This window comes from Mirounga angustirostris, unplaced genomic scaffold (assembly GCF_029215605.1).
Source record: "Mirounga angustirostris isolate CCGP_5_RB_7025 unplaced genomic scaffold, mMirAng1.0.hap1 SCAF_13, whole genome shotgun sequence".
Lineage (NCBI taxonomy): Eukaryota > Metazoa > Chordata > Mammalia > Carnivora > Phocidae > Mirounga > Mirounga angustirostris.
This window is the reverse complement of record NW_026991721.1, coordinates 108,414,855-108,437,702: the sequence shown is the minus strand read 5'-3', so window position 1 is coordinate 108,437,702 and position 22,848 is coordinate 108,414,855. Positions and strand designations below refer to the sequence as shown.

General features: G+C 39.2%; 1 protein-coding gene across 5 annotated transcripts in view; it reads left to right on the top strand.

Moving 5' to 3' along the window:
- Positions 1–22,848, top strand: part of CEP126 (centrosomal protein 126) — a 94,323-nt gene that overhangs the window by 65,690 nt on the left and 5,785 nt on the right. For 4 of the 5 annotated variants that reach the window (XR_010407137.1, XM_045895195.3, XM_064577537.1 and 1 more), the window contains 4 exons: positions 13,127–13,239; positions 16,096–16,171; positions 17,764–17,973; positions 18,883–18,947. Coding sequence is in view for 3 of the 5 variants with exons in the window: in XM_045895195.3 (XP_045751151.1) it covers positions 13,127–13,239; positions 16,096–16,171; positions 17,764–17,973; positions 18,883–18,947 (464 nt within the window). In the remaining 2 variants the exon portion in view is untranslated. Of the gene's footprint in view, positions 1–13,126; positions 13,240–16,095; positions 16,172–17,763; positions 17,974–18,882; positions 18,948–19,432; positions 19,559–22,848 lie in introns of all 5 variants that reach the window. The other variant, XR_010407138.1, reaches the window with a different exon arrangement.

Sequence of the window (22,848 nt, the reverse complement as noted above, 5' to 3'; positions counted from 1 at the left end):
CATTTTTTTCTCTTGTTAGTTTAAAAGAGGGAGGACAAAGAGTAGGGTCTGCTTTTTACCCCATATCATTCTGTCATTACATTACCCCAATATTCTAGTCAAAATTTCTGTCAAAATAAGCACAGTGGAAAATATTTTTTAAATTATTCTAAGTAGGTAAATAAATGTGGTTATAATACCTTATTTTATTTTTCTTTAAAATGTTTGTTAAATTGAATAGCTATAAGCTAATGACAGGTGTGCCTAGCCCTCCCACTCCCTTTCCAAAAGACTGGCAGCCCTACTTTTATCCCTTCTGTATGCTGGTTTTCATGTGGAGGAAAAGTGACAGTGTTACTTTAAACAGTTTGAAGATTAGCTCCCCGTAGAATGCCAGTTACCCTTAGTAGCTAGCTAACTCTTCCTGAAGCTCTTTTCCTCTAGGGGAATGGACTAGAAGCCCATAAATTCCCTGCCAGCAGGAATCAGTTGCCTATTGAGAAATAGGTAAGGACTTGGGAAAAAATCGGAAAAGCTATTCTTTTCTTTTCCCAAAGATGTGAGTAAATACTAAGATGATGTAAAGAGGGGGTTAGTTTAAAATTTAATATTCAAAGTCTTCTTTAATTAGACTGAGATTTTAAGGACAGGGGGCATTTGTTGTAATTCATCACTGTCTCCCCAGGTCCTGGCACTTAGTAGTCACCCACACTTTTCTTAAATTGAATGGATGTAAGTCATATTAACAGATGGGAAGCTAAATGCAAAGACTCTAAACTAAAAACTTTCAGTACTTGGCTACAAAAATCTAGATGGTTTTTGTTTTCTTTTTTTTTTTCGTTTTTCATCACAAGTGTCCTTCATCCTCATCAACTGTTTCACCCCCCCCCCCCCGCACCTCCCCTCTGGGGACCCTTAGTGTATTCTTTATAGTTAAGAGTCTGTTTCCTGGCAAAAACCTAGATTTTTTAAAAATTATTTTTCTCACTAAAGATTTTATTTCCTTTTAATCTAGGCATTTTACAATGTAACTTTAGTTTTCACACTACTTCCAAAAAAAAAAAAGAAAGTATCATATAGATTGAGTAAAAACCATTGTATGTATATATATATATACCACATCCACCAGTTTGCTCTCTATAGTTGAAGAGTCTGTTTTTTGGTTTGGTTTGTCACTTTTTTCTTCAGTTGTTCTGTTTCTTAAATTCCACTTACAGGTGGGATCATATGGTATTTGTCTTTCTCTGACTGACTGACTTTGTTTAGCATTAAACCCTCCAGATCCACTCCTGTGGTTGCAAATGGCGAGATTTCATTCTTTTAATGGCTGAATAATATTCCAGTGTGTGTGTGTATCACGTCTTCTTTATCCCTTCATCTATCAGTGGACACTTAGGCTGCTTCCGTAATTTATTAGATCATATGGTAGTTCTATTTTTAACTCTTTGAGGAACCTCCATACTGTTTTCCAGAGTGGCTGCACCAGCTTGCATTCCCACCAACAGTGTAGGAAGGTTCCCCTTTCTCCGCATCCTCTCCAACACCTGTTGTTTCCTGTGTTGTTGATACTAGTCATTCTGACTGGTGCGAGGTGATATCTCATTGTGGTTTTGATCTGCATTTCCCTGATGATAGTGATGTTGAGCATCTTCATGTGTCTGTTGACCATCTGTAGGCCTTCTTTGGAGAAATGTCTCTTCATGTCTTCTGCCCACTTTTTTTTTTTTTTTTTAAGATTTTATTTATTTATTTGAGAGAGAGAGAATGAGAGACAGAGAGCACGAGAGGGAAGAGGGCAGAGGGAGAAGCAGACCCCCTGCTGAGCAGGGAGCCCGATGTGGGACTCGATCCCGGGACTCCAGGATCATGACCTGAGCCGAAGGCAGTCGCTTAACCAACTGAGCCACCCAGGCACCCTTCTGCCCACTTTTTAATTGGATTGTTTGTTTTTTGGGTGTTGAGTTGTATCAGTTCTTCATATATTTTGGGTTCTAGCCCTTTATTGGAAATGTCATTTGCAGATATCTTCTCCCATTCAGTGGTTATGTTTTCATTTTATTGATTGTTTCCTTTGCTGAGCAGAAGCTTTTTATTTTGATGTAGTCTCAATAGTTTATTTTTGCTTTTGTTTCCCTCACCTCAGGAGATATATCTAGAAAAATGTTGCTACAGCCAATATCAAGAAATTAGTGCCTGTGCTCTCTTCTAGGATTTTTATGGTTTCAGTTCTCTCATTTAGGTCCTTAATCCATTTTGAGTTTATTTTTGTGTACAGTGTAAGAAGCTGATCCACTTTCATTGTTTTGCATGTTGCTGTCAAGTTTTCCCGGCACGATTTGTTGATGAGACTTTTTCCCATTGCGTATTCTTGTCTACTTTGTCGAAGATTAATTGACCACATAATTGTGGGTTTACTTCTGGGTTTTCTATTCTGTTCCATTAATCTATGTATCTGTTTGTGTGCCAGGACCATGCTGTTTTGGTTGCTATGACTCTCTAGTATATCTTGAAATCTGGCATTGTGATACCTCCAGCTTTATTTTTCTTTTTCAAGATTGCTTTGGCTATTTGGGGTCTTCTGTGGTTCCCTACACCTTTTGGGATTGTTCTGAGTCTGTGAAAAATGCTGTTGACATTTTGATAGCAACTGCATTACATCTGTATGTTGCTTTGGATAGTATGGACATTTTAATAATATTTGTTCTTCCAACCAATGAACATGGAATATCTTTCCATTCATTTGTGTTGTCTTCAATTTCTTCCATCAGTGTTTTATAGTTTTCAGAGTACAGGTCTTTCACCTCCTTGATTAAGTTTATTCCTAGGTATTTTATTCTTTTTGGTGCAGTTGTAAATGTGATTGTTTTCTTCAGCTCTCTTTCTGCTACTTCATTAATAGTATATAGAAATACAACACATTTCTGTCTATTGATTTTGTATCCTGCAACCTTATTGAATTCATTTATCAGTTCTAGTAGTTTTCTGGTGGAGTCTTTAGAGTTTTCTATATATAGTATTGTGTCATCTGCAAATACTGGAAATTTTACTTCTTCCTTAATGATTTGGATGCCTTTTATTTCTTTTTGTTGTCTAATTGCTGCAGCTAGGACTTCCAGTGCTGTGTTGAATAAAAGTGGTGGAAGCGGACACCTTTGTCTTATTCTTGATCTTAGGGGAAAATCTCTGTTTTTCACCATTGGGTATGATGTTAGCTGTGGGTTTTTCATATATGGCCTTTATTATGTTGAGGTACAATCACTCTAAACCTACTTTGTCGAGGGTTTTTATCTTGAATGGATGTTGTACTTTGTCAAATGTACTTTTTCTGCATCTATTGAAACGATCATATGGGTCTTATCCTTTATTTTATTAACGTGGTATATCACAGTGATTGATTTGCAAATATTGAACCACCTTGCATCCTAGGAATAAATCCCACTTGATCTCAGTTAATGATTTTTTTAATGTATTATTGGATTCAGTTTGCTAATATTTTGTTGACGATTTTTGCATCTATGTTCATCAGAGATATTGGCCTGTAGTTCTCTTTTTTTGTAGTGTCTGTATCTGATATCTTTTGGTATCAGGGTAATGCTGGCTTCATAGAATGAATTTGGAAGTTTACCTTCCTCTTCTGTTTTTTGGAATAGTTTGAGAAGAATAGGTATTAACTCTTCTTTAAATGTTTGGAAGAATTCCCCTGTGAAGCCATCAGGTCCTGGAATTTTGTTTGTTGGGAGTTTTCTGATTACTGATTCAATTTTATTGCTAATAATTGGTCTGTTCAAACTTTCTATTTCTTCCTGCTTCAGTTTTGGTAATTTATATGTTTCTAGTAATTTACCCATGTTTTCTAGGTTGTCCAATTTATTGACATATAATTTTTCATAATATGCTCCTACAACCCTTGGTATTTCTGTGAAGTCAGTTGTTATTTTTCCTCTTTCATTTCTGATTTTGTTTATTTGAGTCTTCCCTCTTTTTCTTTTTTTATGAATCTGGCTAGAGATTTATCAATTTTATTGTTTGTGTTTGTTTTTGTTTTGTTCAAAGAACCAACTCCTGATGTCATTGATCTGTCCTATTGTTTACATATCATTTATTTCTGCTCTAATCTTTATTATTTCCTTCCTTCTGCTGTTTTGGGGTTTTGTTTGTTGTTCTTTTTCTAGCTCCTTTAGGTGTAAAGTTAGGTTGTTTATTTGAGATTTTTCTTGCTTCTTGAGGTAGGCCTGTATTGCTATAAACTTCCCTCTTAGAACCATTTTTGTGGCATCCCAAAGATTTTGGACCATTGTGTTTTTATTTGTCCCCATGTAATTTTTGATATCTTCTTTGATTTCTTGGTTCACCCATTCATTTCTTAGTAGCATGTTATTTACTCTCCATGTATTTGTGTTCATTCCAGATTTTTTCTTGATTGATTTCTAGTTTCATAGGGTTGTGGTCAGAAAAGTTGTATAGTATGACTTCTGTCTTTTTTAATTTGTTGAGACTTGTTTTGTGGCCTAATATGTTATGTATTCTGGAGAATGTTCCACGTGCACTTGAAAAGAATGTGTATCCTGCTGTTTCAGGATGGAATGTTCTGAATGTATCTGTTAGATACATTCTGGTCCAGTGTGTCATTCAAAGCCTTTGTTTCCTTGTTGATTTTCTGTTTGGATGATGTATCCATTGATGTAAGGGGGGAGAGGGTTAAAGTCCCCTACTATTATTGTATTACTATCAAGTAGTTCCTTTTAGTTTATTATTAACTATTTTATGTATTCGGATGTTCCCATGTTGGATGCATAAATATTCATAATTGTTGTATCTTCTTGTTGGATTGAATTCCTTCATGATTACATACTGTCCTTCTTTGTCTCTTGTTACAATCTTTGTTTTAAAGTTTATTTTGTTAAAATAAATAAATAATAAAGTCTAGGTTGTCCTACACACACATACATACATACATACATACATACATACATACATACCTTGGCTTTCTTTTCACTTCCATTAATACAATAAATGTTTTTCTGTCCCTTCACATTCAATCTGCAGATGTCTTTCTTTAGGTCTGATTGAGTCTCTTGTAGGCAGCATATAGATGGGTCTTGTTTTTTTATCCACCCTGTCACCCTGTGTGTTTTGATTGGAGTATTTAGTCCATTTACATTCATAGTAATTATTGACAGGTATGTAGCTGTTGGTATTTTGTTACTTGTTTTATGGTTGTTTTTGTAGTTATTCTCTGTTCCTTTCTTTTCTTGCTCTCTTCCCTCATGGTTTGTTGGCTTTTTTTAGCGATATACTTGAATTTCTTTCTCTAAAGTTTTTTTGCATATCTACTCCTGGTTTATGATTTAATGGTAACCATTAGGTTTGTATCTGACAAATTCTGCATATAGCAATCTATCTTAAGTTGATGGTCCTTAAATTTGAACCCATTTTTTTTTCCTCTGCCCTCTACATTTTAGGTATATGGTATCATACTTTACATCCTTTTAGTTTGTGGATCCTGTGACTGATTTTTATAGATATACTTATTTTTACTGCTTTTGTGGTTCCTGTTTTTCTTACTCCTACAGTGGAAAGAAAATGCCTATAATATTCTGGAGTCCCCTTTAATATTTCTTGTAGGGCTAATTTAGTGGTGAAGAATTACTTTAACTTTTGTTTGTTTGGGAAACTCTTTATCTCTTCTTTTATTCTGAATGATAGCCTTGCTGCATAGAGTATTCTTGGCTGTTTTTCTTTTTCTTTTCTTTTTTTTTTTTAAAGATTTTATTTATTTATTCATGAGAGACAGAGAGAGGTAGAGGCAGAGGGAGAAGCAGGCTCCCCACAGAGCAGGGAGCCGGATGCGGGACTCGATCAGGACCTGAGCCGAAGGCAGACGCTTAACCGACTGAGCCACCCAGGCGTCCCTGGCTGTTTTTCTTTCAGCACTGTGAATATCATGCCACTCCCATCTGTCCTGCCAAGTTTCTGCTGAAAAATCAGCTGATAGCTTTATGGGATTTCCCTTGTATGTAACTGTCTTCTTTTCTCTTGCTGCTTTTAAAATTCTCTATCGCTACTTTTGCCATATGTGTCTTGGTGTGGGCCTCCTTGGGTTGATTTTTGGGGGGTATCTCTGTGCCTCCTGGATCTGGATTTCTGTTTCCTTCCCTAGATTCAGGAAGTTTTCGGTTATTAATTCTTCAAGTAAATTTTCTGCCCCCTTTTTTCTCTCTTCCCCTTACACTTGATGGTGTCACTGAGTTTCCTAAGTCTGTTTTCATTTTTTCTCTTTCTCTCCTATTCAGCTTGATTGCTCTACATTACTCTGTCCTCCAGATCACTGATTTGTTCTTCTGCTTCCTCTGTTATTTCTTCCATTCAGTGTATTTTTAATTTCATTTTTTGAGTTCTTCATCTCTGATTGGCTCTTTTTTAGATTGTTTATATTGCCACTATTTCCTTGTTGATTTTCTGTTTGGATGATGTATACAATTGATGTGGGGGGGGTGTGGGATGCAGTGGGACTGGGGACGTGGTGGGACAGGTGTGTGTGGTTATCTTTCCCTCTCCCTAGGGCAGGAGTCACTTTAGAGGGCTGCTGGCCCCTGTCAGCGCTGCCTGCACACTGACAGCCTGTGGCACATCTTCAGAAGGGCTCCAGCCAAGAGCCTATTGGAGGGGGCAGGGCTGCAGGGTAACAGCAGGGTGGGGTAGGCAGTGTCAGCAAGGTTTGCACCAGTCCTCTGTGGAAGGAGGCCTGCAGCTGCCAGGACTGAGGCAGACGAGGTTGGAGGGGCCAGATCCACAGAAGCGCACAGGGCAGGACATGGGGTGTTAGGAGGGTTTGCAGATTGTGCTGTGGGAGGAGACCTGGAGCCAAGGCCTGGCTGGAGAGGGTGGGTCCACAGTGGGGCAGGGTGCTATGTTAGCAAGTTAGGTAGTGGGTGTTGGCCCCTGTGCTGGCTCCTGCAGGTGGCCTTGTGTTTATGCTGTGGGGCAGGGGAGGGAAATGGCACCTGCCATCTACTTTGTTCCAGGAGGAGTCTCCCAATGATTCCAGCCCCTTAGCATATGCTCCTGAAATTAGTAAACAAATCTCTCTCCTGTGTGCCCTAAGTGTTTTTCAAATTGCTACCTGTGCTGTATCTCTGTGGGGCTATTCGTAGGCCTGTCTTTTTAAGGGTGGGGACTCAAGTTTCCCCTCACCTTCCCGGCTCTCCGAGCCCACTGATTTTTAAAGTTCCAGGTGGTAAGGCCCACTAATTGTAAGTACTCACAAAATTCGGCTCCTCTGGTCTTCAAAGCCAAATGTTCTGATGAGTCATCTTCCCCATGTGGGCTGCCTGGTGGGAGGGTCTGTTTCTCTCCCCCTCTGAGCCCATGAGTCCCTCCCTCCCAGGGACAGTCTCCCGGGTCCATCTAGTTCCCAACCACATCTCTACCCTTCCTGCCCTCTTCAATGTGGCCTGCTCTCTACATTTAGCTGTGGAGAGTCTTCTCTGCCAGGCTCCTGGTCGTTTTCTGGGTTATTTACACTGATGAGGGTGTTATCTAGTTGTATCCATGGAACAGGCAAGGTGAGCCTAGGATCCTCCTACTCCACCATCTTCCCCAGAAGTGTCAGAAACTATGTATTAATTTACCTAAATTTTTAGAACTGAGTAGCCACAGATTTTTCAGTGATACCATTTTTTAAAAGTACATTGATCTATATAATTTGTAGAAGGTGTAGAGTAGCAAAGAAAGTTATTAATAAAATAGAGGATGGAATTAAGATTCAAGTCATCTTTACCAACTGAAATGATAAACCAGAAGTAATAAAGTTCAGTTTAGCAAAGATAACTAACTGCAGAGTCATGTATTTGCATTCAACTTACTTTTTAAAGTTTTTTAATTGTGAAACATGTCTTAGAAAATAAATGTTGTAAAATATAGGAACAAATTAAGGGCTAATAATAACAGAAGAACTCTGTACCCACTGCCCAGTTCAGAAATAGAAACTCACTGGTATTGCTGAGGTCTCACATGCCCTCCCCAGCCGGGTCCCTCCCTCCCTCACAGAAGCGACCACCACGTAGGGTGGTGTTCATCCTTCTATGCTTTTGGTATAATTTTACCACATGTAAATTTATCTCAGTGTAGTTAATTTTGCCAAGTTCTGTAATTTATATAAATGAAGCCATTTCATCTGTGTTCTTCTATGATTTGCTTTTTTCAATCAATTTTATGTTTTAGATTCTTTGTCATTAATTTAGCTGTACTTCATGTTCATTACTGTATTACATTTCATTAAATGAACATACAAAGATTTTTCATTCTTCTGTCATTGGACATTTGGGCTGCCTCCAGTTTCTTGCTTTAAGGTGTAATGCTTCTTGTGGATGAGAAATAATATCTACTGACAACAACTTGCATCACCCTGATTACTGATGAATTGAGCGCTCTCATGTGTTTATGAACTGTTTGTGTTCCCTCTTCTGAGAAATCTGCTCTTGGGTTCTTTTTCCCTAATTGACAGGAGTTGTTTATATATTCTAGGGTCCTGTGTCCTTATATGTGTTGCATTTATTTTCTGCCAGTTTGTGATTTGTAGTTTCATTCTTTGTGATGAATAAATGTTCATTTAAATGTGGTCTTTTCCTTTGCAGCTTGCTTGTATGTGTTTGGTTTGCTAGAGGTTTGGGGTTTTTTTTTCAGTTCCAAGAAAAAAGGTATCTGTCTTGACACTGTTCCTTAAAAAAAAGAGAAAAAATCCACACAAAACTAAACCTCCCAAAAAAGAGTTTGTTGTAGCTGTTAAAAATTTAATATAATTTTAGGCAGTAATAAACAGATCTTTGGAACTACTGCTGTAGTCTACATCATTTCCTATATGGTCTATATATTTCAACGGCTATTTAAACAAACTGGGGTGACACAGAGCTCTGGAACCAGGGGTTGGGTCTGAAGACCAATAAAGGAGCACAAGCCTAAGAGACATGATAGCTGTGTACAAATCTTTGAAGGTTTACTATATGAAAGAAAGAGAAAACAGAACTAAATGAGGGGTAAAAATTGCAAGGATGTTTTCTGCTTAGTGTAAGGAAGGGTCTGAGCTAAAACCACCAACAGTGCAGGAGGCTCCCCATGGCTAAGCCATTCGAGCAGAGGTTGAATGTCTGTGGGTGAGGAAGGTAGATCTCTGACTGAAAGGTTGACCTGTTAACTTCCAAGGGCTCTTCCAAAGCTATCATTCTCTGAACATCTCCAGAACTTGTTCTGATGTTTATAATTAAGAATACTATACATTTTAAATATGTAATAATTAATAATTAGTAGCTTTATTTTGAGTTTTGATAGAAAAGCTATCATGTGTAGAATTTTCATATGAGAAATTTGGCCAAGGATGCCAGTGCAAACTATATATATATATATATATTTTATATATGTATTGCAAATACACCAAGGTTCTGAGCTATTATATTAATTATTAGATAGTATTTAACTGTATGTATGTGAATGGAACAACACACAGTTTTAAGCATATACTATATCTGTTCCTGGGATCAGCAATTTACAGTCCACAAGACTGAACATCTACACATAAAGCTCAAAAACAAATAATTATGCTACAAATCAAGAAAATACGAAAGTGTTGGCAGATCTTGACTGCAAAAGATTTACAAACAGGCTGAAGGAAGGGAACATTCTTGACACAGCAGTCATGTGGCCAGAAAATTTTCACTTAAGGTATTTTCAAAGCTCTTCAAAATGGAAAGATAGGGACTTTCCAAGATCTTCTAAGCATAGAAAACAGTATAGAAACTCTTTTGACGCCCAGATGATCTCGCTAGAAACTATAACATTTAGCATATGTAGCCTAGCATATTTAGCATTTAGCTTACCCATATGGGTGGGAATAAAAATAGTACAGAGCTTTTTAAACTATAGATTGTGCCTCATTAGTGGATTATGAAATCGACTTCATGAGTGGTGATGAGAATTTTTTAAATAAAATATAATTTTAGAATCAGAATGTTCTAAGATAGAAACTACCAGAGGGCATCATATATTGTAAAGGTAAGTGTGTTTCCCAGGATTGTATATGCATCCTGGATCACAGTGCAAAATATATTTCTTTCTGTGAGATGGCCAAATCAGAGTGAAAGTTACTAGCATGGAGGATAAGAGCTAGAATTTCAGATTTTAGAGATTAACTGCTTGGACGCAAATTCCAGCCTTGCCCTTTACTGACTCTGTTACCTCAGGCAAGTTACTTTTCCTTTCCTGTGCCTAATTTCTTTATCTGTAAAAATAGTGATGGTAACAGTGCCGACAGCCCTTAGAACAATGTCTGGGCACTTATAAATGGTGAACTAATATCAGCTAGAATTATAGTATCGTTTCTTACTCTCAAAGCTCAGGTGTTCAGTTACTGGCCAGCTCTCCAGAAGGTTGAAAGCTTTGGGGTCTCTGTTGTTATTTAGGTATAGATGGATAGTTTTATATGTATACTTACAGTGTATGCATTTAACTATGTATGAATAGTTGGATATAGAACATTAGTAAAAATTTTGAGCATATACACATAAACGTGCCATACAAATGTATTACTGTACTAATAAATACATAACCTTAATCAGAAATAGAAATATTTAAAGAAGGAGATTGAAATGAAGTACAAGCTTTTAAAAGAATGTCAAAATTTTGTATTTTATAAATAATACATTTAAAAATTTTTTAAATAATTTTATGTATTCTATAGAATACTTCTCTCATGCATTACTAATAATGCTCTGAATGTTTAGTTTCAAATGTCTTGTCAATTATGACTTCATTTCATATACCATTATTAGCTAATATCTCAAAGTACAATATGCATTCAGGTTGAGGTTTATTTTTATTATTTGTTTGATAATTTTTCCAATTTGTGATTCTAACTTTGTTATAAATATAATTATACTGTCATTGTCATTATGTGGCCAAGAGTTTATAAGGAGAATAAGAGATGTATCAGCTCTTTTTCTTATTCACCTGTCCTTGTGTTATTAGTTTTATCTTTGATCTATGGTTTTGCAATTTTTTTTGTTTTTATTGTGGGATAATTGACATTACATTATGTAAGTTTAAGGTGTACTATGTATTGATCTGATAGATTTATATATCGCTATATGATTACTACCATAGCTAGCTAACACCTCCATCAATCACATAATTGTCATTTCTCTGTTGTGGGGAGAACATTTAATATCTAACCTCTTAGCAATTTTGAAGTATATGATACAGTGTTGTTGACTTAAGCATGATGCTGTGCATCAAAACTCCAGAACTTCCAACTGCAAGTTTGTACTTTGACTGACATCTCAATTCCCACACTCCCTAGCCTCTATAACCACTATTCAACAGTTTCTACTAGTTCAGCTTTTTAAATTTTTTTTTAAGTAGGCACCATTCTCAACATGGGGCTTGAACTAACGACCCTGAGATTAAGAGTTGCATGCTCTACCAACTGAGCCAGTCAGGTGCCCCTGGTTCAGCTTTTTTAGATTTCACATATAAGTGATACCATACAATATTTGTCTTTATGTGACTTAATTCAGTTAACATAATACCTTCAGGGTCCCATCCATGTTGTCACAAATGGCAGGACTTCCTTCTTTCTCATGGCTAAATAATAATATGTTTATATAAACCATGTCTTCTTTATTCATTCATCCATTGATGGACACTTAGATTGTTTCTATATCTTGGCTATCGTTAATAACAAACAGCAGGAAAATACTTCACAAACTCCATGTTTGACAGATGATTGAATAATCAATCTAACTTCATAGGGATATAGCATTGCTATTAAAACAAGTTAAATCATAAAATATTAGCAGTAGAAGAAACTTCTACATCATCTAGTCTAGGGGTCTGCAAACTAGTCTATAAGCCAAATAAACTCTCCACCTATTTTTATTTTTTTTAAAGATTTTATTTATTTATTTGACAGAGAGAGACACAGCGAGAGAGGGAACACAAGCAGGGGGAGTGGGAGAGGGAGAAGCAGGCTTCCCGCAGAGCAGGGAGCCCGATGTGGGGCTCGATCCCAGGACCCTGAGATCGTGACCTGAGCTAAAGACAGACACTTATTAACAACTGAGCCACCCAGCTGCCCCTCCACCTATTTTTATAAATTAAGTTTTATTGGCACAAAGCCACACTGAATCATTTACATATTGTCTGTGGCTGTTTGCACTTCTTTTTTTTTTAAGTTTTTATTCAAATTCCAGTTAGTTAACAGACAGTGTGATATTAGTTTCAGGTGTACAATACATTGATTCAACACTTGCAGACAACACCCGGTGCTCATCACAACCAGCGCCTCCTTCAACCCCATCACCCATCTAGCCCATCCCCCCCTCCACGTCCCCTCTGGTCACCTTCAGTGTGTTCTCTGTAGTTCAGAGTCTGTTTCTTGGTTTGCTTCTGTCTAAGAATATGTTTTTGATTAGTCATATAAAAAGCATAGAAAAAATGATAAGAAATATGCACATGCCCACTACTCACCTAAAATAATAAAACATTGCCCATACAAGGGAGGCGCGACAAAAGTCTTTTTTAGACTCTTCCATTTTGTGAGGACTCATTCAGATGCTGTGAGACAGCCGTACATCCACTGAGCAGGCACAGGTGACATTTAGTTAGACGACAGGAGGCGAGAGAGCCTGGTGACTGATAGCAGTGCCCATCTCTCCCAGAGCATCATAGTGTTCTCCCAGAGAACGGTGTTTACCGTGGGCAGTCTACGACCGTTGACCTTGCAAACGGACCAGGTGCCAGGGTCAACCACACAGTAACATGGTGATGTGTAGTTTCTCCTGTGCAGATACTAAGCAGAAAGTGGAATTGTAGTCTGTTCTTCCCACACAGCGTGATGTGTTTGACTATCCTCCTGGCGTTCCAGCAGCACACTTGGGAGACCACTGGTCGAAACTACAGACGCCTCAGAAGCAGAATTTTGTTTAATTCATTACTTTAACCGTGCCGTGCATGGTACATGTAACAGAAGCTCAGTAAGAGTTTTCTGAATGAACGGAAGAAACGTAGGGTTTTCTGCAATGTTTGAAGGTAACTCGTAAGTTTGTGCGTATGACGTACGCATGTTAATTTTGACGTTTTGTTGGCATTGTTTAAGGCTCTACTGTTGTAAGAAGAAAGCGAATTGTTGAAAATAAGCAGAGAAGCCTTTTAGAACAGAAAAGACAAAACTCTGGATCTGCAGGAAAGAAGTGCAACGAGCAAATGAACGTAAGTCCGGTGTTAGTAACAATGTCTATTCAGTAGTGAGAAATTGCTTGGAAAACAGAATGTTCTCAAAGGACTGTGCTTTTGCTGTGAAGTGCGGACCACAACATAAATGTAAATATGCCAGGGTCATATGCCAGGGTCATTAAGCAGCTGCACAGGAATCTCTACCCTAGGAACTGACTGTACTAGACGTGTTTGCTATATTCTCTTTGCCTGTATGATCAATTACTAATGGAGATTTTCAACCAACCTTAACAAATCACCATTATTCTTTTCTTTATTATTTATACATGTTATTTGCAACAAAGTTTCTAAGTATACATAAAAAAAGGAAAACAGGGCGCCTGGGTGGCTCAGTCGGTTGAGCGACTGCCTTCGGCTCAGGTCATGATCCTGGAGTGCCGGGATCGAGTCCCGCATCGGGCTCCCTGCTCAGCGGGGAGTCTGCTTCTCCCTCTGACCCTCCTCCCTCTCATGCTCTCTGTCTCTCATTCTCTCTCACGCAAATAAATTAAAAAATCTTAAAAAAAAAGAAAAACAGAAAAGTAAATGAGAGCCCTGGATAGAGGAAGTAAGTGTGTTAATCATGAAGACTAGTCAAGTTCTTGTGCTTAAATATCCTCTGTGGATCTGAGCTTCCTGGAAGATACGGCAAAAGGAAAATAGGATGGTGTGTATGGTTCTCAGGGGTCACTGATAATGATGGTGTTTGAGGTGCAGTAGAGGAAGAGACTGCCCCCCTGAGGCCCCTCTGTGGGCGCCCGGAGCTCAGAATGGATGGACACCTCTTCATAGTCAACAGCAGACGAATCAGGAGTTTCATATGGCTGTTTGAGATAGAGATCTTCAGTAAAAGTCAGAAGCTTAATAAAAGTCATTTTAAAATTAGTGGAGGTAATCCCATGAGAGCTAAGTAAACATGACCTAAATATGACATTTTCTGGACATCTAACCTCATCCAAGGATTGAATTTAAAATATTAAATCAGGAGCGCCTGGGGGGAGCATCTGCCTTCGGCTCGGGTCGTGATCCCAGGGTCCTGGGATTGAGGCCTGCATCTCGCTCTCCTGCTCCCCCTCTTTGCCCTCTGTCTCTCTCTCTCTCTGTCAAGTAAATAAAATCCAAATAAATAGATAACTATTAAAACATCTAGAGGGATGAGTAAATAGCATTTCACTTGGGATTTCTACTCTAAGTAGCACTTCCGATTTTTGATAGCAGTGAAATAGAGTGCCTTATGAAGAATTTATATCCGACTTATGAGTTGAGCATTCTATTATTTGTATACTGTAGGAACTATTGTTTTATATAGATAAGATTTTTACTGTGGAGGAAAATCAACCATGATATATTCTTACCAGCAAGACCAACGACATTTAGTTCTGTACGATGTAAATAAAGCTGCCCCGTGACCATGCTATTCTTAATGCTTAGTAGCCCAGCACTCACTCACAGACTCACCTTCCTGAAGGTACAGTAATGCCTAGGAAGGCCTTCCTCTCAAGCCCCATGTTGTTCACATCAAGCATCTCAGAATCTGTCAAGTGAACAAGGGTGTATTTGTATAAATGATTTTAAATGCTAAAGCAATATATAGTTGTTATAACAACAACAAGAATGAACTAAACTTGAAGTGCCCCTGAGGAGTGCGCTCTCTAAATTCATCTTTATCTTTCGGGGTCCTCCTCTGTCCGGGTGTGCCCCTTTGCACACTGTCTCCCTGGTTTTGAGCCCATGTGTGTGTTTCTTTCCAGAAGCCCCATGTCCACCTTCCACTCACACACCTGCTTAAACATCTTCCACGGTCTCGTTACCTTTAGAGTAGGTCAGTGTTCCCGAATCAAAATTCAAGATTTGAAGTTTAAGGTTTTCAGCCCTCTTGTTTTGTTTTGATTTGGGGGTTTTTGTTTTGTATTTTAACTCAAATGCCTCCGCCGCGGGGCAGTCACTAGAGTGATGGCCCCTGTCACCTTGTTTTGGGAAATGTGTTTCGTCGTTCTTCCACGTGGAGAAAATCAGAGAGAGCCATGAAAGGTGGGAGGAGCAGGGTCCCACTTTGTGCCAGGACGGCGTCTCCCCGCGGGACCCCATCTCCAGCAGAGGCCGGGCGAGGCCATGGGGCAAGGGCGGCAGGGCTCTCGCTCACGCCTGCGCCAGCGACTCTCGGGGTCCGGCCGAGCGCAGGCCAGGGGCAGGGCAGTCGGGGCAGCGGGGCCACCAGGGGCAGGGCAGTCGGGGGCAGCGGGGCCACCAGGGGCAGGGCAGTCGGGGCAGCGGGGCCACCAGGGGCAGGGCAGTCGGGGGCAGCGGGGCCACCAGGGGCAGGGCCGTCGGGGCAGCGGGGCCAGCGGGGGCAGGGCAGTCGGGGGCAGCAGGGCCACCAGGGGCAGGGCCGTCGGGGCAGCGGGGCGAGCCGCGTCCAGCCAGCCGGCAGAGCGCGGACCCTATATGGGGTGCCCGCGGCCGGGGCGGCGAGCTGCCCGCTCACAGCTCTGCGCAAGTGTCGTCCTCGGCACTAGTCCTCGTGGGAGGCTCGGCCCCTACGGTGAGAAACCAACTCGGTCATAACCCTTAGGGTAGATTGTTGCGCCTTACTTCCCTCCTCCAAGACCCGAGGTGACACTGCAACCTGAAAATTTTCCAAAATTGACTCGAAACATGTTTCGAAATTTCAGGTACCCTAGAAAGGCCTTATCCCCGTAAGCCTTGATTTCTGCTCCAAGAAAAAGAAAATATCCAGGTTACATGAGCAGTGATAACTGAAACTATATAGAATGCACATGTTTTTTAAATAAATGGATATCATGAATATTTAAATATGGAAATCTATTCTTAGATAATATTATATTTTTGTAGAATTTTGGGCAAAGTGTCCAGCCAAGTTCAAGTGAGCCAAAACACACTACGAGGGGTACTTCTGATGTTGAAGAAGGTATGTTTCGGTTTAAAATTTTTCTCTGAGCTTTGTTCCCAGCGATTTCATTTTTTGCTACGTGTGTTTTCCCAAGTACATACATACTACGTGACAGGTAAGCCCCCAAGTGGGATCCGAGCCCCTTATCCTGCACATTTAGCCTGTTGCCAGGTTTGTTTATTCTAAGTAATAATGTACTGAACATCTTTCTACGTGAAGCTTTTTCCTGACTTTTCAATCATTTCCGTAAGACGAAGATTCCAGGAATCACAATTACACTATTTGACATGTCATTGGCACCTAATAAATATTTGTTGAACGAAACTCTGTGTATTAAATGAATACTGGATCAGAAGAAATAAGCATTGTTATAGCTCCTTATGCAGATTCCAAAGTATTTCCCTGAGAAATAACGTTTAAAACTTTTCTGAGATGTATGCCAACTTGAGGTAGAATTATTTCTATGATTTGCTTACATGATAGGCAAAGAAATTGTGTTTTATTAGTTTTGAATTGTTTATCTTTTATTAATAATATGCTTAATTATTTTTGTATATGTCTTTGCTTCTGATGAATTGGTCCTTTGTATTGTTTTCCCCAGTAGATATTGGAGTTTTGGTATTTCCTTACTGATTTCTGCAAATTCTTTAAATATCAAGGGTTCTATTCTTCATATTAGTTGCAAATGTTTTTATTACTTTATTATTTGCATTTTATTCCACTTACATGTTTATACTTAGAATTAATTTTTTCATTCAACAAGTGATTGAGAGCTAATTTCCTGCCTACAACTAGATTTTGGATATACAGTAATGCATAAAACACACAAAAGTCTTGCCTTTCAAAAATTTAGGCTATTAGGGAAGACTGCCCTTTAAATAAACACGTCTTTTAGTCTTTACTTAGTGATTTCTCCATTACTTTTAAAAGCAAAGAACCTTCCCAATACAGAAATACAGGAGTGTTTCTGTCTCCTCTAGATTGCTCTAATGGTTTCATTCCTTAAATTAAATAATTTCCTTTGAATTTGTTTAAATGGATGATGTACAGGAAAACTGCAAGTTGATTCTTTTATAAGCAGTAAACTAATTTATTGAGTCATCTTTCCCTTCCCTCAAGACTTTGATGCTTCTTTGATCAGATGTTAAATTCTTGTGTCTTCATGGGTCTGTTCCTAGGCAGTCAGTTCTGTTTAGCCTGTCACTCATCTTCTAACTTTCCTTTCCTTTTATTTTACTCTTTTATTCATAACTTAACTTAATTGTTATTATAAAGACAATCTACTTCATCTTCTCTTTGAATTACCAATGGATAACAAAAACACAACACAAACATAATCTAAAGGTGATGCGTTTTTCCTTTAGCTCAGGTAACATGCTAGGGGTTTTCATTGCCTCCCTGCCATCATTTTGAATTTCTATTTTCTAATCAGGGATGGGAAAATGCTAGATACAGATAATCCTGATAAATAAAATGCAAAGTAACAGAAGATTTACTGGGTTTCTATTTGTGAAATGAATACATACAGACGCATGTCAGTTAAGTAGGTATGTGGGAAGATCCCAAAGACAAAAAGGGATCAAAGAATAATTGATGTAAAGTTTCTGTAGTTTCAGATAGTACTTCGCAGTTTTTGATGGCTGAAAGCCTAGTGAAAGCTTCAGTGCCTGAGGATGAAATTCTCACTGTCATGAATAGCAAGCAGCTACAGAAACCAAATCTGGCTTTAAATAAGACCCAGGCATTCGACATCTCTGCACTCTCAGCTGGGGAGCAGAAGATCCTACAGTCCCTCAGTCGTCTCAATGAGAGCTTATACTGTGAGTATGGAAGAACAGCTTTCATAAGAAATTTTATATTTTGTACTTAGACAATTGTAATTTAAAATTTAATTTAATAATTGGAAATAAAAATACAAAATGTATCCAGATTATTAGCTACTTAAATCAAATATATAACAGTTTAAAAAATGTATTTGAGCAGGGGTACCTGGGTGGCTCAGTCAGTTAAGTCTTGATTTCAGCTCAGATTGTGATCTCAGGGTCCTGAGACTGAGCCTGCCATCAGGCTCCTCGCTCAGCATGGACTCTGCTTGAGGATTCTCTCTCTCCCTCTCCCCCTCGCCCCACTCACACATACACTCTCTCTCCCTCTCTCTAATATATATATAATATATATATATTTCCCTATTAGATACTTTCATGCTTCACATAAAGGATTCTGCTTGAAGGTTGTTGGGTTTGTCTGTTTGTTTGTTCTTTCCTTTTGCCCGGACCCTTGCTGCTATTGTATGGACAGAAGCCCAAACACTGAAAAGGCAAGAGGTGACAAGTCCATCAGCTTTTGTGCCTTACTAGCTAATAAGCGTCTCCTCTTTCCTGGCATACTCCCAAGAATGGAATTTCCTTTTGGTTTAAAAAAGAAGAAGAAGAAAGACAAATGGAAAGAAATGAAAACCCAGTATTTGAATAAAGATCATTATAGAATAGTCAAAGTATTAGGAATTCCTTCTTATCAACTTAAGCTTTATGTCATTGTTTTTAACCAAACTGCTTCTGTTTCCTACCTAATATAAGTATAAACACTGTTTCTGGGACAATAGAAAAAAGACTCTTAACTCGATTTTGAATATTTTGACATACCAGAATTTAGTATCTGATTCTTTTAGTCATTCTTCTCAGTCAAATACATAACTAAATTGTTTTTGTGTCATGGCATAATTCTTTCAGATGTACAAGAAGCCATTTGCAAGAATCCATCCATCAAAAACACCTTACAAATAATACCACTTCTGGTAAGTATTTTAAGAAGCTTTTTTCTTTCTCATTTTAGGAAATGTCATGATGTCACATGTAAGCATCCTGTATTGAAATTAATTTTTCGTGAGTTTGGCTTTTGGAGAGTTTTCCTCCCCAGTTAACTTTCAATTATGATCTGTTTTGTTAGAATCAGCAAATATCTTCTCACTTAAAAAGATCAGAATATAGAGTTTTTTTTACACCCAGAGTATTTCATCATTCATGGGAACAGCAACAGGGATCAGTGAGTGTACTACTCCCCAGATAATAATTTTGGGTGTGTAGCCTAATTGGAAAATTGTCAAGAATTTTACCTTGGTAATGATCCCACCCTTGCTCCCAACCCTTTCATGTCTTCAAAGTTCAAAACTAGACATTGTTATTTGGAATTTTTTTTATTTTTTGCCTTGACAACTGAGTTCTGGTAAAGATACACATATAAATGGTAATTTATTGCATTAAGGAATTTTCAATCTAACAGGGAGAAAGAGCTCATGGAGAGTGTATAGCAATCACTCTAATATGACCTGAGACCATGTGTGGACGGCACAGCCTTAGGAAATCACAGGAGGAAGAGATCCTAGTGGCCATAGGTGACCAGAGACAGGTCTGTGGAAAGGGCGTCTGAGACTAAGCTGCTACTTGTACTCTCACTGTCCTCAACGTGGGTGTTTGACAAGGAAGCGTTTTGTTAGAGAATTGACTGGACGCTTGCTCAGTTCTGAAATCTGGACGGGAAAAAATAAGACTACGCAAGTCTACTCCATTTCTTACTTGCTGTCACATAAACACCGTGATACGTTTCTTAACCATGATTTAGATTTTTGCTACGTCCTGGGTATGGTGGTAAGTAAGGACAAAGAGGCTGCCCCCGCCCTCGTGAAGCTTTTTATTTCCCTCTGGGCAGATGGTTCTCGGAAACGGTCTTTCTGCTGCGGCAAGTGGTACAGCTCCCGTGGTGTCTGTCACTTTGGCCCCTGACGGATGCGTGCACGGTAGCTGCCCACATGCCAGTGTGGCTTTTTGCCAAGTCTTCATCTCCACCCATTCAGAAGCTTAAGTAATTTTTGCAGTGATAATTTTTGTGTGTCTGAATTTGTGACAGTTTTCTGTTATTTATAACATAAACGGTTCTCACCTCACCTGAGTGCGATAATACCCACGGTGATGGAGATCATCCTTCTCTACACTTGAGCTCAACCTGAAAACTGTGTGCTGACCCCAGACAGCTAACGGAGCACCGGCTGTAAATACTGCTCAGTAAGGAGCGAAGGGCGCGTATTCCGCAGAGCGCTCCGCGGTGCACGTCAGTGTGCCGTGGCCTTATGCCAAGGCAGTCTCTGACTCCTAACGGAAAAGTTACTTGTGTAGATGAAGGACCGCTGAGCAGAGGCTTGGCATCACTTTCATCTGAGATCTTTCACACTCCTTACAACAGTTGGTAACCATGAGCTTTCTTTAGTCCCTTTATCTCCAAACATGTCACTCTTCTTACCTGATCATCACTGACGTAGGTCAGAAGCCTTCCATTCATCCTCAGGGGAAATGGTATGCAGTCACAGAATCATTACCTGCCGGTTTAAACGGCCCCCTCCCCCATCGGATTTGGTTCATTTGCATGTTCTGCGTGGGGATTTGAACATTTTAGTCTTGTTTGCCCTTTTTCTACTATTTTTATTCTTTTTTACTCCTCAGTTGCATTTACTGTTTGTTGACATTTTGTCATGCTTGCTTTATCTGATAGATGGAAGGATGGGTGGGTGGGTGGATGGAAGAATAGAATAAATAGAAGATGAAAGGACAGGAGAGAGATTCATACATACACACACACAAACGTACATTTCAGTGAGCTGTTTGAAAGTCAGTTATAGACATGATGATCCTTTCACACTAAATACTTAAGCACACATGTTCTCTTAAGAACAGACATTCTCCTGCATAACCACAGCACCATCATCCCACCCAGGTCAATTAATATTGATACACATCCATATTCAGAATTCCCCAGTTAGAAACAAAACGTCTTCTCTGATGCAGGATGCAGCCCTATACATTGTCCGTGGATGTCTCATCTCTTCATTCTCCAATCTTTCGTGCACGCTGACACCTCCGAAGAGTCTGGGCCGGGTGTCTTGTTGACTGTCCCATGACGTGGAGGTTTCTGATGGTTTTCTCATTAGATATGGGTTAACATTTATGGTGGGTGCAAAGTTTCAAAGTTTGTGTTCTTAGAGCCATTTGTTTTCATTTTATCACCTGCTTGATTCTACCTGTATCTTCCTTCAGATTTTCTATTTAGCTGCTTATAATTTATTTTGAGTCCAGAAGATGGATGTCCAAGCTTTTAGAGTTATGGTTAAAGCACAAATAAATAAGTGCTTAGTGCCTCCCCTAGGAATAAAGTGAATGGGCTTTAGATACTTCTTGGTCTTTTGTTTTCATCATGATAAGTATAGTCTTTAATCCCCATCACCTGGTCTTTGGAAAGCTGTCAAAATTTGTTCCTGTGTCTCCATCACAATTTCCAAATAAGTAAAATTATTTAATATGTATGTTCTAGAAAGGCAATTTGTAATCATATTCCTATACTTTCTGTATATGACACAGGAGACCACCAAAGCTGCCTTGTTTTTGTCAGGACCCTTGTGGTACAGCCTAGTGCTCTCCACGTAATGGCAGGAATATCTATTCAGGAATATTTGTGGGCTTGGAGATGTGGAAAGTAAGGTTTTTATTAATGTTTTTTATTTTATTTTACCTTTCCACCCCAATGTTTTCATACCCATATGAACTTACAAGATTTTTGTTTCCAAATGATAATATGTCATATATGTCTAGCATTATAATTTACATGCATTATGTAGTTAACTCAGGACCTGAATTTCTCAGCAGAGCAACATTAATTATGTAATAAATCTACCAAGTACCCCAATACAGAAAACTCAAATGCCATTGGTTTAAGATTTGAGAATTTATGTTTAAGTCTCAAAAATTATACATCTCTCTGGAAAATTCACAACCTGGGTGAAGTTTATATACCTGTCCACCACCCTGCATGCCCACATGCGTGTTTTTGTTGCTGGTTTTTGTGTATTTCCCCAATTCTATTGCCCTTTGTGTTTTTTCTCCCACGGAGTTTGGTGATGTTGATTTGGGTTTCTCCTCTTAGGCAGAAAAGTGAACTGATATATGCTAAGGTATTTAGCATGAATTTTAAAAGATGACTTATCATTTTTTTAAATCATTCAGGAAGATTTAAAAGCATTTAAATCATTTAAAAACAATATCTGGAAAGAACTCTGGTGAATTTCTAGTAGTGGGATTTTGGTGGGATTTAGGAATAATTTTGAGCAGGAGTCATTTCAGCATCTCTCACGCCTCAGGCATCAGCCAGCTGGGCTTAGAGCCAGCGCTGTTCTGAGGTTTCAGAGGACCAGAATCCAGCCCGCCCTTTCCTGTTTCCTCCCAGCCATCATCATCCCCTGAGAGCACCTGTGAGGGTTCTGGGAGGCAGTCGCTCCTGGAAGGCCCTTAGCACAGAGCCTGTGGTACAGTTCCCGCGACCACAGCTCAGTGTGCTGCATGATTACTGCCTCTATTATGATCATCTTATCTGCTCACATTGTCCCAAAAAAAGGAAGCAGTCCTCAAAACACTTAAGTGCAAGCTACATGCAGAGCGTGACTTCCCCTTGTAACTAGTAGGACTCACTCTACCCGTTGATTTGTAGCAACCCGTAGTCCCACCTGCGGCTCTTCTTACACGATGAAGCTTGGGTTCCCGACAAGCCAGTCTCGCAGGTTGTCCTCCAAGTCGCAATACTCTATCCCACCTCCATGGTTTGCTCCTGCTTTGCTGGTGTCCGCGCCCAGTTCCGAACTGCCTAGCTGTGCTTTC